At 40.3% G+C, this 15,907-nt stretch overlaps 1 protein-coding gene across 7 annotated transcripts in view; it reads left to right on the top strand.

The window, feature by feature from the left end:
• The first annotated feature begins 493 nt into the window (after positions 1–493).
• Positions 494–15,907, top strand: part of ALMS1 (ALMS1 centrosome and basal body associated protein) — a 71,632-nt gene continuing 56,218 nt past the window's right edge. For 6 of the 7 annotated variants that reach the window (XM_085314629.1, XM_085314636.1, XM_085314632.1 and 3 more), the window contains exons 1-2: positions 494–597; positions 15,581–15,712. In XM_085314629.1, coding sequence (XP_085170755.1) covers positions 556–597; positions 15,581–15,712 — 174 coding nt within the window. In that variant the 5' untranslated portion in view covers positions 494–555. Of the gene's footprint in view, positions 598–2,290; positions 2,314–15,580; positions 15,713–15,907 lie in introns of those variants that run through there. The other variant, XM_085314634.1, reaches the window with a different exon arrangement.

The following is a 15,907-nucleotide window of genomic DNA, read 5'->3' on the forward strand; positions in this document are numbered from 1 at the left end:
CAGAACAGAAAGTTCAGTTCTGACTAATTTTGCATGGGACGGTTGCTTTGCGTGGTCACCCCGTGAGAGCAATGCCGGGTGGCCCTGACACGAGGTGGGACACGCGTGGGCACATCGCCTTCTCAACTGCCTCAGGGGCACGGCTGTGGATTCGGGGCTGCGGAGAGCGAGCCGCTCCGGCGCCCTCCCTCTAGCCGGGCTCCGGGCAAGCGCGTCTGTGCGTTTCTCGGGCGTTGTAGATCCCTGTCAGCAGCCGCGTCCGGACGCCTTCTGCGCGCCAAAACGCCACCGCGCGCCGGTGCCTCCCCCCCTCGTCCCCCACCTCAACGGCTACTGGCGGCGCGCGCTGATGGAGGGGGGCGCGCGCTCTAACGGCTACTCCCGACCCGCGCGCGCCGCCGGAGGGGCGGGGCGGTGTCTGCGCGTGCGCGTGCGCGGCGGGGAGAGAGTCCCTAACGACGGGGCGGTGGCGGCGCATGCGCGGTGGCGGCGGGAGCAGCGGGCGGGAGGGCTCGCGGCCCTGAGGCGGCCGCTGTGAGGAGACGGGAGCTGCCCATGGAGCCGGAGGAAGAGGAGGAGGAGGAAGAGCGCGTCCTTGTGAGTACGGGGAGGGGGTGGCCTGGTCAGCGGAGGGGTCAGGGCCGGCGTGACGGCGCGGGAGGGTAACTGGCCTGAGCCTCCCTCTCTGCCCGGCCCTTATTGCCCCCCTTCTCCAGGAGGGGTGGGGGGGGGCACTGGCCTAATTCCCCCCCATCTTTTGCCTCGGGAAGGAGCTGTATCTGGCTGATTCTTCCCGCTTTTCCAGCCTCAGGTGTGGGGAAGATGTAACTGACCTGATCGTCTCTTACTGGGAAAAGAGGGGCTCTAACTGGCCTAGTCTTTCTCCCCTTCTTTTCTCCTGCCCTGAGAAAAGGGAGGCTGTAACCGACCTGATCCCTTTCTTCTGCTGTGGGAAGGGGGACTGTGACTTTCCTGATTTTTCCCCTCTATTGCCCTGGAAAAAGTTGGTCTGTAGTGGGAATCCCGCCTCTTCTCCTGTCCTAGAAGGAGGAAGGTGTGTGTGTAATTGGCCTTGTTTTCTCTGCCTCTTTCCCAGCCCTGGAAAAGTGCAGGGTGCCATTGGCTTGACCTTCCTGGGAAGTTGCAGCTCCTGGAGTTGGACAGGCCCATGAGGTCATTCATGCCCTAGAAGGGCCCATGCATGGCTCTGCRTGCCTTGCTGTGTTGGTGTTGGAAGTTGTGGTACCAGGAAGAGGAGCTCTGTGGTGATCAGGGTGTCCCGTCTCACGTGGCAACAGCTGCCACCACCATGTTTGGGGATTGGTGCTGTCCTGGACTTGCCCCTTGTTGAGACCTTTGGGAAGCTTCTTTCTTGTGCTATGGCAGAATTGTGGCACCTGGTCTTACCTGTCCCACTGTTGATGTGATGGTTTCCAGAAGTGTAAAGGACCTGCAGCACCTGTGCAAGTCCTGACTTTTGCAAACTAATGTGAGGCATCTTTGTGTTAGGCAGGTGAATAGGTGGTTTTGGAAACTTGGATCTGGAGGTGTTCATGGATGTTGTGTCCACATTTGTATACTAAGAAAGGTAAAGAAAGTATAGAAGAACCACACAAAATGGAAAGTAACAAGCTGCAAGGATCAGACAGTGTTCACTTCAGAGCTTCACCCTAGTGCTCTGAATGAACTCAGAGGTGCAACAGGCAAATGGTGACCGGTAGTAGATACAATAGCAGGTTTTACAAAGATTTCCTGGAAAGACCTACAGATTGGTAAAGGCTTCATTTTTACAGGAAAAATAATAAAAACTGTAATAAAGAATAGAAACAACCAAATGGATAAATATGGTATATTAAAGGGAAATCCAACCTCAGCAAACATGTGAGTAAGGGGATTCTTAGTCTAATTCAGTCTCCAGAAGCCTTTTGATGAAGGACCTTTGTCACATGTTTTCAAGAAAACTTAGCCCTAGACTAGAAGGGAAGGTTCTTAAATGGATGTGTATTCCTGTATATATTTAAGTAGAAGTGCAATTCATCAGCATGTTGGTTTACAGACACAGGCAAGTTTTATAGTTAACTTTATGGTACTGAATTATATATGATGTTGTAGACTCATGAACTTGCCTTCACCTTCATGTCCTCGTGGTGTGTGTTGTAGGTCAGTTTGTCATATTCTGCTTTGGGATTCACTTTTTTCTTGTTTTTTTACAGTGCCTTTGCTTCATTCTCTGTCTTTGTTTTGCACTGTGGTTTAACTRCTGCTCTGACAACCGGAGCACAGATCTGGGAATACCAGATGGAGCTGAGCCAGGTCTGTTGCCAGTATGCTACTGCMCTTCTGGGTCAAAGGGGTGTGGGTGCATATAGAGAGCAGGCCAGATGGAGCTTTTGTCTGTTCTGGTATGGCTGTTCTTATACGTTTGTGTATTTTTGTTTCAAGAGATTATTTTGGCTATAGTTTCAATTGACAAAGAGATAATAACATTGAAAAGCTGTATTTATGTTAGGTGCTACAACTAAGGCTGTAGTTTCATTAGTGCTCTGTAAATCAGCAAGCCCCAGGTCTCCTATCAAGAGAAGAGCTGTTCCACTGTACTTCTGCTACTTCTGTGTTGTTTTGTCGCATGTCACAGACCAAAAAACCCAGTGCAACTGTGTAGTGAATGAGAGCTAAGGCTGGTTTAAAAAACATCCAGTCAGCTCTTATTCTAAGTTTTTGCTCACTGGTGAGGGACTAGGGCTGCATCTTCCTGCCAGAGTAACATATTGTTTAAGCTGGTCTAAAGATACTAAGAAACTATGGCATCAGGTTGTAACAACTACAAGAAATTATCTAGCTTTACTATAGCAGTATGTTTATAATTATGTTATTAATTTATTTTATCACAGAATGGTTTGTCTGTTTCCCCTCTTAGTTTATCTTGGATTATAAGGATGATTTAAGCCCTGTCCTGCAAAGTCTGCAAAGTTTTTGGTTGTATATTTAGCTAAGCAGGTAAGTATTACAGATAGGACAAAAAGCTTGATCCTACAGGATCTTTATTCTTAGAATAACACTGAATTAATGGCTAGATTCCAGAAGGTCCATCACCAATAGACATTTTTCTTTCTTAGTTTGATGTTTCTACTTTAAAAAATAAGGTACATCTGGCAGAGGTAATTTTTATTTTAATGATATTTTAGTGTGGAAGAGATAAAGGAATTAACATTTTCTTACAATTCAGATGGCAGAGAGTAGGGTACAAGTTACAGCTTTTGTAAGCATGATCTAAATAAAAACATATTAAAGTGGAAATACTCATGACTTTTTTTCAGCAGTCCGAAGCTGAGAAAGTAAAGAAGTTGTTGACTATCTCATTACATAAAAGTACCCCCCCCACAGAGCACTGTTGTATATGTTCGTGTTAGAGTTAAGATTTGGACAGTAAGCAATTAAAGGATTTTTGCACAGGAATGAAAATAGCAAGGCTTAGCTACCATGTATGAAACAACTTGTTCTGAAATCTCAGGTAGATGGTTATAGTAATTTTTGTCTTTATTTGCAATAAGTAGGCAAGAGTTTGTTGCTCAAAGGAAAGTTAATAATTTTGACTCTCTTTTGTTAGATTACTGAAATGATTGTAATAGTGTTAGCAGATGTTAGGAATTTACTATGTTCTTATGACTGGAAATTCAAAATAATTAGTTTTGAATTAAGAAAAAAACAATCCGTGTTCAGTGCTGGAGACATGGGATAAGATCATAGTTTCATGTAAATCTCTCTTGTTCAGTCTTTGTGCATAGTAGCAGGTTTGTGGGGTGAGAAATTTGGAGATGACACCAATTTGGATGGAGTGGATAATATGTTGGAGGACAAGGCTAACATTCAGAGAGACCTTGACAAGCTGGAGGAATGGGCCAAGAGAAATCTCATAAAGTTTAGCAATATAAGAAGCAGAGTCTTTCTCCCTGAGCGATAACATCATGCATCAGTACTGGCTGAGGACAGACTGTCCATGGAGCAGCCCTTCAGAAAAGAGTCTAAGGGCCTGTTAGTCACAAAGATGAATGTGAGTCAGTAGTACGTCCTTGCAGCAGCGAAGGCCAGCCGTACGTTGAGCTGTGCTAGAAATAGTAGCGCTGGCAGGTGGAAGGCTCTGGCCGTAGCTGGGTCCTGTGTCATGTTTTGGGTTGCCAGTACAAGAGAGAGATCAATAAACTGGTATGAGTCTAGTAGAGGCTACCAAGATGCTCAGGGAACTGGAGCACGTGGTGTAAGGAAGAAGTGAGAAGGCTGGATTGGTTTGGCCTGGGGAGGAGAAAGCGGAAGGCAGGGATCTGGCAGTAATGTTTTCCTATCAGAAGGGGGAGTGTAAAGAAGATAAAGGAAGACTCTTCTTGGAGGTGCATGGTGAAAGGACAAGTGGCAGCAGTCATGGGTCTCCAGTCAGAAAGAAACCAGTTTCCTCACAAAGAGGATGGTTAAGTGCTGGACCAGGGCCAACAGAGGTGGTGGAATCTCCATCCTTGGAAATAGTCCGAAGTCAACTGGACAAGGCTTGAGCAGCCTAATCTAGTTTTGAAGTTAGTCCTGCTTTGAGCAGGAGGTTGAACTAACTGGTCTCCAGAGATCCCTTCCTACAAGTTAATTGTATCATTATATGAACAAAGCTTCTGCTTCAAGCACTAAGGTGTATTACTGTAATCGTCGCTGAGATTGCCGTAGAGTGATTGCAGTTGAGGCTTGACTGAACAGAGACATGGGAGACTATGCTGTGTGTCAACTTTGTGTGCTTTCTGTCTCTACGAAACTAGGCAAAGAATAGATAACTTACAGCAGGTTAAAAAATGATAAATTTTCTACCTGTCCTTTTAGGACACTACATAAAACTTTCTGCTGAAGTAATAATGGTGTTATAATCTTGACTATGGAAGCTACGACTGTTCAGATTTTTTGAAAGATGCGAAATGATGCTCTAGCAGTCTCTGCAGTGTCAGGGTTTATTGTGGAAGTATACATATTTTATTTCTGAAATAATCCAGGACAGCTCTGACAGCTTACTTTGTTATGAATCTTCTCTTACTTTATTTTGAGATCTGTTGCACTGGTTCTAATCCCTTGTGAGCATTGAAGAGCTCAACATGGATTGCAGAAAAGAAATGAGACCATTTTAGAATTTACATGGTRGATAACCTACTTGTTGGCTGTAGCCAACAAGTGCAATGAGGAAAAATGAAGGGGAACTGCTAGGACATCAGTACTTATTTAAAAAACAAATGCAAAATATTTAATCTGCACCTGCTAATACCTGACAGCACCGAGCCACTGAAAATCTTTGTTATATTTGTTTGAATATTTCTGAAATCCCAATTACATATTAGCCTGTTCACAGATGATCTTCTAGTTCTGGATCATGTGCAGACAATGGAAATTTTACTAATAAGTTTAGCAGGAGCTGGATTTACATGCTAACAATTTTAATAAAATTTATAAGCAGGGACTTTGGGCTTCTGGCCAAAACCAGCTTTGGTGTAAAACTTCTGTATTTGAATGAGACATCCTTTTTTTTTTTTTTTTTTTTACTTTGTGTTCTTGAATATCAAGCAGAGTTGATATGGATTACAAAGGCATGCTAAACTAAATTGTTGGGTTTGTGTGAGATACAGTCACATCTGTGTAGCATTAAGAGAGTTCTGAGTTTGTATTTAGTCTTTGAAGTGCTTTTGCATAAAAGTTGCTTTGCTTTTTCTTGAGTGTTCATTACAAGCTGATAATTTTACCATTAAATTGAGTGGGGGAAGTAGAAGATAAAACGTGACCTACATTCTATTTATTCTGGCAAAATGGTCTCTTTAATTTTTTGGGACATAGTGATCAATTCTATGTCTTTACAGGTAAATGTGCAGTTGTTTCTATGTTTATTTGTCAGACAGGGCCCCAGAGTTCAGAAGAAGCTTGTCCTGCAGCAGTGGCTTGCTGACTCCAAGTGGCATGAAGCTTGCACTGCACTGTTACAGGTCACATGAGAGCTTGGACCTTAGCTTTCTTCTGCTTGAAAGGTTTTCTAGACTGGGGAGGAAGCCATGCTGCAGTCTTGAAAGTTCATTTGTGACAAGTTGTCACTTACAGCTTTTTAAAGTTACTACAACATAAAATTTGAACACAAACTAAGTGGACAACTATGAACAGAACTTTTTAATACGTAATACAAGTTGTGCAACTATAAAGAAACCTCCAGTCGCGGGATTTCAGTCATATGTGCTTTGGGTCCACCTATGTGGCAAATGTGCCTGGGCTTTGTAGGGTAGGGACTTTACTGCATCAGTATTGAAAACTAATACTGCATCAGTATTGAAAACTAATTGAGTGTACAGACAAATGGTCAGATTCATCTGAAATGTGAAGTCTTGAACAATTAATTTCAGGCCCATTTAGTTATCCTTTCTGGGAGGGTGAATGATCTAGAAGATAAAGGGAAGGTGGTATAATTGTATCTTGAGTAGGTTTTTGATCTTGGGAATATATTGATTGGGATAAACTGAGGAAATATATAGGAAATTTGGAAGGCATTTCAGGTACAGTTCTTTGTTTTTTTCCTGACTCATTTCTGTTACAGTAGTTTCATTGATGAATTGAATGATGGTAGAGAAAATAAATAGATAATGCTAATCTGAGGAAAGTGACAAATGTTGTGGAAATTGTTATTGAAATCAAGACTGATCTTGACAGAATGGAAAAAAAGCTCTGAAATTAACAGGATGAAGTCTCATGGAGAAGTTTGGAGCATTTTCTACCTCTAGTACTGTTACATGGTCACCTTAATTTGGCATAAACGCTCGTTGGAGGAGTTGGTCCTGGACTCCACTGCCTGTTTTTGCAGGATTGGTAATTTTGCAGCTGCATGTTCACCTGGATAAGGAAACTGGAACACAGATTTATACTGGATTAACTTGGCCATGTAACCATGGCTTTAGGAGGAAGAAATCAAATTTCTTGTTATAGAATGAATTATACCTGTTAGCCATCATTATGGTGAAAGGGTAACGTTTAGTTTGTGATAAATGACAAGGTAATGTTTTAAGAAGRGTGCTGTGTGTGAAGCCTTGGAGGCAGATATTTAAAATTTGTAAGACTGCACTGCGACTAGTTTTGTCCAGTTTGGGAGATCATAAATTAAGAAGGAATATCTCCAATTTGCTGACTGTGTACTGTGCTTCCCTTTAGACTGTTCAGAGGTTTAGAAATATATTCTCCCAGTCTTTCSTTATAGAACATATGTTCTAGTTTATGAAGGAGAGGACCATATTTGCGAAGAAGAAAGGACATTCCAATATGCAAATGATTGCTAAAAGGGAGTATGACAGTTGTTCTCTAATTGGTGTGTGTGTGGGTGGGTGGGTGGGGGAATAGGACTATATCACAACAAAACAATTTAATTTGGATATTAGGAACATGTATATTGTTTCCACTATTGAATGTACCACTGTATGTTTAGTAAAGAGATGAAATAAAGTGTTTGGAAGAAATTATAGTTTATTTCTGATGCTTTGGGAAGATCAATTTGTTAGAATTTCTCATCTAGGGAGTTCTTTCCTGTATCATCTTAGTTCTTTGTTTTTTTGTGCTTGATGTTGTCTTGCACTGTTGACTATTTCTACTAGAATTTGTATGATGTTTTTACTAGAGTATTTTCAGTGATCTGTGGGTCAGAGTAAAGTTAGGAGGGATGTATGTATATATTCAAACTTTCATACTCCCTCATCTCAAGTACTGTGTCCAGTTCTGGGCTCTCCACTACAAGAGAGACATGGAGCTGCTGGAGGGAGTCCAGCGGAGGGCTATGAAGATGATCAGAGGGCTGGAGCACYTGCCCTRTGAGGAACGGCTGTGAGAGCTGGGCTTGTTTAGCCTGGGGACGAGAAGACTGAGGGGGGATCTGATCRATGTGTACAAGTACCTGAAGGGAGGGCGTCAAGGGGACGGGGACAAACTCTTTTCAGTTGTCCCATGTGACAGGACAAGAGGCAATGGGCAGAAATTGAAGCACAGGCAGTTCTGCCTGACTGTGAGGGGCAATTTCTTCCCTGTGAGCAGAGTGACGGAGTTCCTGAGTGACGGAGCACTGGACCAGGTTGCCCTGAGAGGTTGTGGAGTCTCCTTCTCTGGAGATCTTCAAGGCCYGCCTGGATGCAACCCTGTCTAACGTGCTCTAGGTGACCGTGCTGAGCAGGGGGGTTGGACTAGATGATCTCCAGAGGTCCCTTCCAACCTCAGCCGTTCTGTGATTTTGTGTAATGCCAAACAAGTTACTATTTCTACCATGTAAGTTAATGTTACTATGGTGAGGCGTTGTCATAGCYGTTCAGCCTTATTTTCTCGTCTTTTCTTCTCATTATGTATTTGGCAGTGAAGATTAAYGTTTGACTTGCTGAATTTCAGGAGGAAAAGCCTTGTTAAATTTTCTTCATTTGAGTTTAGATTTGTGGAAGCCCTCATCTGATTATACTAATTTAATAAATCATAATTTATTTTTTACTTGTAATTGCTTTCTTATGTACCCTGTATCCTGGTACAAACAGAGCTAATGTGTGGGAGATCTCCTTCACTGTGCTGTTGCTTTTGTATTACTCTTTGGTATGAGGATTAAGAATGAAATAATGAAACAATATCCTGTTTCATGTTTCTTTTGCTTCCATCCAGCTGCTAGCCTACAAGGGTTCCAGTTACTTAGCAGCTTTTCAGAAAGGGAGATTATTTCCTTTATAGTGTTTTGTCAATGCTGTATCAAGTTCTTTCAAGAGGAATGCTAAATGTGTACTAATGCTTTATATGTGCAAGCATGAGAAACTACAGCTGATAAGTTTTTGGGTCTATAGCACTCTTATCTTGAGCTACAGCATTTTTTAATCTGAAAACAAATCAGGCTTGGTTGCTACCAGGAAGATCATTCTTAAGTTTCTGCAGGTTTGGCATCTAAGGCATGATTGGCTTTTGATTCCTTTTGATTTCAGAGCTGTAACACTTGAATGGAGAGAGTTGTGTAAAACCTCAATTTTCTTTCGAAGAAAAAAATCTGGAAAGAACAAACTCCTAAACTTTCTTTGGGGTGAGGAGAAAAGGAGATTTTTATGAAATGTATTACTATAACTTTAAACAGAAGACCCCTGATAACTCTTGGTTTAAAATAAACATGGTTCTTGTAGTGGTATACAGTAGTTAAACTGTTTAAATAGTAGTTTCAGAATGGACAGATGTATTGGTTTCACTAAGCATTTGCTAGGTGGGCTGCTCTGAAGCTGGGATGATGGGACTACTTCTTGATTTGTAGAACCYGTGGCTCATTTTTCAGGATGCCTGCCTCCCTGGAAAATCCATCAGTGGTTGATCTTAATTACTTCTTTTCCCATGAGATTTCTTGGACTGAATGCTACTGCTGTATTGTGGAAAGCATGTGTTTGTGGAGAACTCTTTATTAATTATAAGTATATTTCTTCAGTCCCTCTATTTCATTTTTTTCTTTTTCCTTCCAATTCAAATTACCCTCTGCAATAGCTTTGTGGAAAGATCAGTGGTTTATAGGCACCTTGTACTGAAGTATTGACAAACATGTAACTGGAGATGAAAACTGGTGAAGTGGGATGGAGCTGGGAGGCTAACAATGTTTTTTATTTTTTTTTTTTTTTTCTTTTCCGTCGTCTTGTTTCTGCTTGCTTGAAGAGAAGAATGTTTTTCTTTAGATGAGGGAGCTGCATACTGTAAATTAATTTGAATCATGTTTGAACAGGAATTAACTTTATAAGTGTCTTTTCTTGATAACTGTTGTGCAGACCACTTTTCATGTTCATGATGCTATGGCAACACTGGACAGTGAAAGCAGTTAGTTACATGGAATATAAGGAATATATATGAAACAGAAGGTACAGTATTATCTATAATATGTAACTATCTATAATATATATATGTAGTATCTTTTCTCATTACTTGTTCTTATGTCATCCATTAATCTSCTTGTCTTGTGGTGCAATAGTGCTTTTCTTTTGACTGCTCATAACCGACAGGCAAAGACAGATCAGGTTGTAGAATATCAAATAAGACATACATACAACATTGTGGTCAGATTGGACTACTCAGTCAAGCAATCAGCTCTGGCATCGATTTGTAGTATTGTTATACACATTAAGTTCTCTGTGCCTAGTAGAAGGAGGATATTCTAAATATATTCTGAATTGGTGTTTATGAAACAATCGAGCTTCTGCATGGAAGGGACCGTATACATACTCTTAGCAATAGTATTTTCTTGATTTCTTTCTTGCTTTTCTGGATGAGTATTAAGACTGCTGCCTTTGATAGCTCTGAATATAATGGTATTTTGAATCTTGCTATATGTTGCTATTCTATTGTAATCACACTTGCATTTCTCCACTAATTTTTTTTCTCGAGAAGACTACGTATGATACAAGTCTGACTCTCTTTTTCCCCAAATAAGACTGGTCCAARTTCTAATGTAAAATGAGTGGATTTGGAATATTATAGATGCTAAGAGCATCTTTAGGAGGAGGGAGTGCTTCTGGGAAAGAATTTTCCACAAAGTGGGAGCTCAGTTGTGGTTTCTGCTTTTATCCCCTTATTTTATCYCCATTTTCCCAAGAGTTCTTCCAGTTGAATTATCTCTATAAAGAGGAATCTTGTTGGCTTCTGTTAGATCAGAAATGTTTTTTTCTCATTAAAAAAAAAAAATTGGTCAAACCTAAGATATGAAGCTACAATTTGGAACCTGTTCTGATGATGATCTATATGTTATTTTGACAAAACACCTATCACTGTAGGTGAGTTGAAACTATGTGGAGAAGGGCTCATTTCAAACTTCAGCTATAAGGTTTAATGAAATTATGATCTTGGCTATGTTATCTGTAGGTTGTTAGAGTTCTTTTTTAATTAGCAAGTCGGTAGGTAGTCTTTGGAAGCGAAAGAATTCTCTTCATGTTAAAAATGGTTCCTCTAGTTTGTCTGTGAGTATGGTGAGGGAAGTCTGCGATGCAACAACTTGAGCACAGAAAAAGGATTTTATTTCAGTGGCTGGCAGGTATATGAATAATAAAATAATTTTGAGAGGAATTGCTCACTGTAGGCTAAGGAAGGTCATTTTAAAGGGGAGAATGAAGAATAACATGCACAGTTCAGTTGTTCAATCTTTTGTTCATTGTATGCATCTTTAATGCTATCATTACTCATCTGTTCTAATATCCTCTAGAACATCCACTTAATTAGCTATGCTTAACGTATCTAAATAAAATCAATATCTATTTTTTTGGGAATTAGTTTCCTAAGGACGATATGGGTCTCTTACCTACCACTATTAATTTCCAGTTGGATTAATAAAATTGCCCTTTGCTGAAGATGTATATTGTAAAACCAAATTTTAAATAAAAGACCTTAATTAAATTACCAAATAGCTGCTGGAATGTTTTGCATTCAGAGCTATTGTCATGTACGCTTCAGTACTGCTTCTTTTAATGACTGATCAGTGTGAACAATAAGAACTAGGGGAATGCGGTAGTGGTTGAATATATGCATACAGGCTAACATTATTATCTTTAGCCCCTGCACAAAGCCCAAACAGACTTATTTTGTGCAGGGAATTAATTTGGAGGAGTGTAGAACAGCTGCTCCTCCTTCCCTGTCTCCATGGGACAGCTAGGAGTTATTAACAAATGGGCAGCAGGGCAAGTTCCTTGATATTTCTGCATCTGAACTAAAAGGAAACCGTGGTTATTATGCACCAGTGTGGGCAGCATTCATTTAGAAGTTTCTTCCTGGCTGTGTCTTAGTTTTCTATATGTGTGTTACAGATGATCACAGATGTTCTGTGAGCTGAAGGGATTTAGGATCATTCAGTGTGTTTCTACTGCTTGGTCTGGTTTATTTCTAATGTTAGAGCTCTTGAATGATCTTGTTAATGGGGAACTTCATTTGCAGTACAGTGGTGCTGTCTAGTAATTTCTTRTTGAAAACATTCATGAAAGATGCACTGATGTGGAAAGTAAATCCTCATCAATGGTAATAAATAACTTTCTGTTGAGTGCTGCAGTTTGTTTAAGCTTAAAGATATTCTTGCCATTCAGAATGACTTTCTTTAGAATGCTGTTCTGTACAGAAGTAGTAGGTAGCATTGTGTAAGTCTTCAAAATGACACTTTAAGCCTTCTGCAAGTAATGTACTGTTAAACTGGCTTCAGTCAACAACTTTGGAATKGTTATATTCAGAGCAGCCCTATGTTGCACACCCACGGTTGTTCAGAAGCAAAGGAAAGCAACGTCATGTTTTTATTTCAGTGATACTATTTTGTGGAAGAGTTGAGGATGGCAAACTGTGCTGAAATTTTGACAATTATTATCCTTCCAAGAGATAAAAGTGGTGAGATTAGTGCATAGAGCTGTGTTTTTAACAGCATATAAAGAAATGGGGAAGTATGGCCCCAAAGATGATGTTCTGTTTGAAATCAGGCATTTGAAACCAGGCCGCCTGGATGCAACCCTGTCTAACATGCTCTAGGTGACCCTGCTGAGTGGGGAGGTTGAGCTAGATAATCTCCAGAGGTCTCTTCCAGCCTTACCGATTCTATGATTAGAACCAATGGCTTTTTTATTTTCAAGGAAGAACTGGCAATTTGGTGGGTTTAAAAAACAAGGCAATCCTGAATTGGAATCCCTGTCTTAAAAGTGAATTGGGCCACAGTTTATACGGAAGAAGAGTTGAAGTTGTGCTTTGTTCAGAGGCAAAATAGCGGGTGAAGCTAACCAGAGTCTGTGTGGTGTTGGAGATGATCAGAGGATTTGCAGCTTCTCTCTTATGAGGAAAGGCTGCAAGAGCTGGGCCTGTTTAGCCTGGAGAAGAGAAGATTGAGAGGGGATMTTATCAATGTCTGTAAATAGCTTAAGGGAGGGTGCCAAGAGGATGAAGCCGGACTCTTTTCAGTGGTGCCAGGCGACAGGACAAGAGGCAACAGGCAYAAACTAAAACACAAGAAGTTCCACCTGAATGTGAGGAACCACTTCTCCAGTGCTCTGTAACTCTCACAGTCAAGCAGGTTGCCCAGAGAGGTAGTAGAGCCTCCTTCTTTAGAGATCTTCAAGGCCCACCTGGATGCGATTCTGTGCAACATACTGTAGGTGACTCTGCTTSAGCAGGGGGTTTGGACTAGATGATCTCCAGAGGTCCCTTCCAACCTCAACCATTCTGTGTTTTGTAGGTGGATTTTGGCATTTCTGTGAACAAAATGCTCTTTAAAGCCCCAAAAAGTTTAGTCTGTCTTCAGCTTTGCATGTCCTCTGACATGTCACTCACTACAAGCTTTCACACAGTAGATGTCTGGTAAATGCAAATTAGAGGGAATGCCCAAACTCTCAGTGTGTAGTTCACAAACCAGCCACTGGATGGTGTTTATTTGAGGTGTATCTTGACCAATCGACCAAAGTGAAAGATTCTTCCATAGTTTATCACTCAACTTAGTTAACCCACTGTCTTTGTGGTAAAATAAATAGCTTCTTAGGACTATGCCATATAAATAAAGATTCATATGTGATAGCTTTATTTTTTGTGGATGGATTGAAAATGTTACTATGTATTGTGTAAAATGGCATTCAACTGAGATTACATAAGTAGTCAAGATTCAGTTCATTCTTTTATGTTCTAATACGTGCTGTCACATAAATAATAAAAAAATCAAGTTTTTATTCATCTCCTTTTCAACTTTTTATTGCATAAGAAGAATGAAACAGATTTTAGGTGTCAATTTAGCTAATTTTGTAGTAATACTTGCTTCTAAAGGAAAAAAAAAATCCCACGTCCCTAATTTTGCATGTTTATTTTTTTGCATTGAAGCAAATCTGGGTTCTGGACTTTCTGGCTGTGTTTGTGTCTGATCTCATTTCAGTGTCTTCAGGAAAATTCTTGTAGCTTAGTTTTTCTTGATACAGATTGCAAACAGTATGCTCATTCAGTCAGTGTAGATCTGCATTACTGAATAAAAATTTCAAAATCAACATTATTCCAGTTTAACAGAAATATCTATAAAAAGATTGTCACTGGAAGACTTTTTAACTTGAGGCACGTATCTAACAGTGTTATAATTACTCATGTAGAAGGAAGGCTTCTGAGAAATTGTTTGCTTCTTTTTCACTGACCATCTCCTTTTTATTGGTCTGTGAYTTCTTACTTCTGCCCTTCACACCTCACTTGTGCGCATTGAGGGCCATTGTAATTCTTACGGCAGCCAGGTACCGCTAGACTGCAGGTACGTGAAATCAGGGCGCGGAAGTGAGTGTCACTGAGCTTCCTCGCTTTCCTGGCTTGTACTGGCTGCAGTGTTCTTCATACTCCTACRTTTGCTGGTTTAATCACTGTTCCCAAGGATGGTTAAGCTTTTTTGGTTATTAGTGAGTTAGAACGGGAGCTGATGTGAGAAAGAGGATGAGGGGAGGAAGAGGTGATAAAAATGTGGGGAGAGTTATGACCTGTTTTCTGGTTGATGCTTCATGTGAAATTGCAGCATTAATATTAGCTGATTTTCTCCAATGCTGCTGTTGACTACCGTAACACCTTTTTGTGCCTGGAAATCTTTAGCTTTTTTCCCCTTTGTTTTATTAATTTTTGCTTTTTTTAACTTTATACCCAGAAGCATCTTTCCTGGAGCATTTTTGTTTTTGCTGAATCCTGATATTCCAGAAGTGTCTGTTTTTAAGCTTATATGCTGTTACGTTTGGAACTGTCTTGCTTGTCTGAAGAAGACTATGGCAGTCACTGTGACCTCAGGCATGGGATATTATAGAAGAGAAATTTCATTTGGAATGTAGAATACTTTCGTCTGGTATCTCATGAGGAAAAGATGTTAGAGCTGCTTTTCTAGGCACACATCCAATTTACCTTTAATTCATACCCTGAAAGTGTGTCAGATGTTGCTAAATTATAATATAGAAATTAACCTTTAGTAGCTTTAGGATGTTTCCATGGGTGGTCTTTTCTTACACCGAATTTACAACATTGATATAGAGTATCTGTTTTTAGACATGAATATTAAAATAACAAAAAATGACTACTAAAAAAAATCTAAACAGCTGTTAATATACCAGACAGGAAAAATGCCAGAAACTAATCTGATTTTGATGAGGATGGTGAGTCTTTCTGGTATGTGCTTTGCAATTTACTCAGTGCTGCATGTAAATGGAGGTAGGGGGAAGGAAGGAATGAGAAATAAATTTCTGGCCCTCAAAAAATGATTGACTAATGTGTAGAAAATTATAGTTACTGTTATCTTGGAATATAAAATGCCAAATGAATCTTCCCCTTCTAGTCAAATGTTGTGTCACTTGTGGGTGGAATATAGGTCATCACCTAAGTATAGCGAAATAAAGGCCTAATTTTAGGCTTTGGGGATGTCTGAGTATTTTATATATTTCATTGTGCATTACCTAAATGTATGTATATGTTGAAATGATGACTAGATGATCTCCAGAGATCCCTTCCRACCTTACAGATTTTGTGAAATATCCAGAGACATTTATCTTCTGCTTTAAAAACATGCTTTGTTTGTTTGTTTTAGCCTATTGCCACAACTCCACCACATCCCAGCTGGAAGGAGGAATTAAGCCAGAGCAGCAGTGGAACCCAGGTGTCAATTACCAGTGGTATCTCGCTGGGAGAAGCAATACGTCAGAAATCTGCCGTTAATGAGGTATTTCTACTGTGCTTTGCTTTTGATTGTGAGTACTGAACAGTAGCATCCTGTTTTGTTTTGTGTTTGAAGGTTAATTATATGGTTTAAAATAATGTAAAATATTTTATCTTGCATAATATTCGTCCCCGCAGGTGAGTTCTGTGTTTCTGTATCTTGATAAATGCAGAAACATAGGACTTGTGTGGACTTTGA

This window comes from Rhea americana, unplaced genomic scaffold (assembly GCF_003343005.1).
Source record: "Rhea americana isolate MKP2758 unplaced genomic scaffold, rheAme1 scaffold_41, whole genome shotgun sequence".
Classification (NCBI taxonomy): Eukaryota; Metazoa; Chordata; class Aves; order Rheiformes; family Rheidae; genus Rhea; species Rhea americana.